Consider the following 2,655-nt stretch of genomic DNA (forward strand, 5'->3'; position numbering starts at 1 on the left):
AAGCATTCAACATTTCACACCGCATATTGCTCGTTTATTGTCAAATCGACACTATCAAAGCACTTGCAGAGCAAGGAAGTTTTTTTTTGTTTTCTCTTAAAAGCCTTATTATCTTCAATCTTTTGGATGTCTAGTGGTAGCCTATTGTATAGTCTCGGGGCAACATATTTAAAGGCTCTAGAGACTACAGTAGACACATATATAGGTTCCAATAATCTGAAACCATCTATAACTATTGTCATATTACTATCTGTAAACGAGAAAACCAACCTAAAATCTTATCTTTTTTGTTTTTTCCAAAATAAAGATGGCCCCCTGGCGTGTGGATCCCACGAGATGTTCCCTGGACAGTCTGTAACTATTGAATCCCAGAATTACCCGGATAGATATCCCAGTAACTATGAGTGTAAATGGGTCTTCCAGGTTTGTTCTCAATAATTTATGAGTTTATTGTTCACATCAAAGATACATTAAATTCCTCCAATAATGCTACTTCTTAAATTAATACATGTGATACATCTTAGAGATGCTAAGATTAGAAATAACCTTTTGAACGAGAATTGATATTATAATGAGACTAGGTGATGATGATAATCATCATAATCATGATGACACACCAGATCTATGATGTTATAATACTTATAATCTACAGGTAACCTCAACAACATCTAGAATATCAATATCATGCAGTGATTTTAATTTGAAAAACTGCAAGAAGTCTTCTGTAGAGATTGAAGGTGGGAAAGTTAAAAGAAGGTAAGAAGGATATGTCTTTTTATTTATCTGGATTTGTAATTTCTGCCTTATCTATTTTTTTTTAATGTGGCAGCAAGTGCTTGTACCATTGTTATTGGTAATCGTTATTGCTTCCTAAACATGAAAATATTAAGTATTTAATATTTAGTTAGCAAATATGAGTTTGTTTGTTGGTGAGAACAATAGTTTTATGAAAAGGGTCATCTATCTATTTTCTTTGGTGGTGAAAATACTGAATTTGTTAGTAAGGATTGATTGAGAGTGAAAATGTTTATCATTAAAGAGAATGAATAATTTATTAGAGAAAAATGCCACATTCTTTACTTTTAAAGAAGATACATATTAAGCTAATGAAGCAGATAAATACTTTTGACGAAATTTACGAAATCAGTGCCGCTGGTAAGAACAGTTAGAGACGCTGGATACTTTTCAGCTTTGAACAAGATTATCAAGTTGAAAAAAAAAGAAAAAAAATATATATATATATATATATATATATATGTATATATATATATATATATGTATATATATATATATATATATATATATATATATATATATATATATTGTTGCCAGGAACTCAATATGGATTTAATTGTGGAAAATCAAAATATATCTGGCGAAGGTTACCATCTTTTTCTGGCAGTGAGGACAACTTAGGTAACCTCACCTATAAACCAGATTTTTTATTTTCTGTGAAAAATATGTGGCATATTGCATTCTTTCATTCTGTTTTAACGATATGATTTGGGATTATTTCTGTAAAATTAGAAGTGGAATGATAAAGCCCATCAAATCTGACAGAGAAGAAAAATCTAGTAATATTTGGTAGTGAAGATGGACTTTCTTAACTACAGGACACATACCAGCCCAGTACGGGACATTCTGCACTGTTATAAATTTGCCAAAAAAAAAAAAAAAAAAAAAAAAAGTAAATGACTGGCAATATTCATTTCAAGATTTTTACCATTTTAAAAACGGATATATTGACGTAGAGGAGTGATATTACGGTCACCAACCAATAAAAGATGATATCAAAGTAAGGTAAAATTATGGTCGCTTGTATTTTACCGAAATACGGCTGAGAACAGTAGATTTCTACGGAGAATTTCCGATTAAAATTAAGTTTTTTTTTTCTTTTTTCTTTTAAAAAAGTGTGAGCTTGTCTTAACTGTGATAGCAAAGCTACATTGATTAGTAAAACGGAGACAATATGGGCGAAAATGGAAGTGATTTGTAAGGGTTATTGGTAAAGATTAAGTCTAACTGTTGATACTGAACATTACATAGGTTTAAGGGGCTAGTTTACCAGATGGAAAAAAAATAGTGAACACTAAGACTTATCAGATTTTGAAAGAAGTTGAGCCAATTATAGAAACCTTGCTGATAATCATTATAACGTATCCGAAAAAAAATTCAAAGTTGAATATTTTAACTGAACATGAGCACGCAAAAAGACAGAAATATCAAATGATAAGATGAAAGGTAACGCTATTTCTTTTTCGCAGGTATTGCGGTAGACAAAACAAAGTCGCGGTGAAAAGTAGTGGTAATACCATGACTATTACATTTGCAACAACATGGAGTAAAAAACGAGGCACAGGCTTCTCTTGTCAGGTATTTTCATCAGGTAAAGACACTTGTAGGCTACTTTACTTTATATATATATATATATATATATATATATATATATATATATATATATATATATATATATATAAATATTTAAGAAATATTCTTCGCTTTGATTCTCAGAAAATAGTTTAAAACTTCTTGCAGGTAAAACAAATGTACAAATTTAGCACAAAACTGATATGAAAACTACCAATCAAGCTGAATGACTTTTAATGTTTTTTTTTTTTTTTTTTTTCTAAATCTTCAGAAGTGGTGGACTCAGCA

The 2,655-nt window shown here is 30.0% G+C and overlaps 1 protein-coding gene across 1 annotated transcript in view; it reads left to right on the forward strand.

The window, feature by feature from the left end:
- Positions 1-336: 336 nt before the first annotated feature.
- Positions 337-2,655, forward strand: part of LOC137642914 (transmembrane protease serine 9-like) — a 21,912-nt gene continuing 19,593 nt past the window's right edge. The window contains exons 1-4 of the mRNA XM_068375779.1: positions 337-423; positions 653-756; positions 2,265-2,386; positions 2,639-2,655. The exon at positions 2,639-2,655 is cut by the window's right edge and continues 97 nt beyond it. Of these exons, the coding sequence (XP_068231880.1) occupies positions 337-423; positions 653-756; positions 2,265-2,386; positions 2,639-2,655 (330 nt within the window). The remainder of the gene's footprint in view (positions 424-652; positions 757-2,264; positions 2,387-2,638) is intronic.

Source organism: Palaemon carinicauda, chromosome 6 (assembly GCF_036898095.1).
Source record: "Palaemon carinicauda isolate YSFRI2023 chromosome 6, ASM3689809v2, whole genome shotgun sequence".
Classification (NCBI taxonomy): Eukaryota; Metazoa; Arthropoda; class Malacostraca; order Decapoda; family Palaemonidae; genus Palaemon; species Palaemon carinicauda.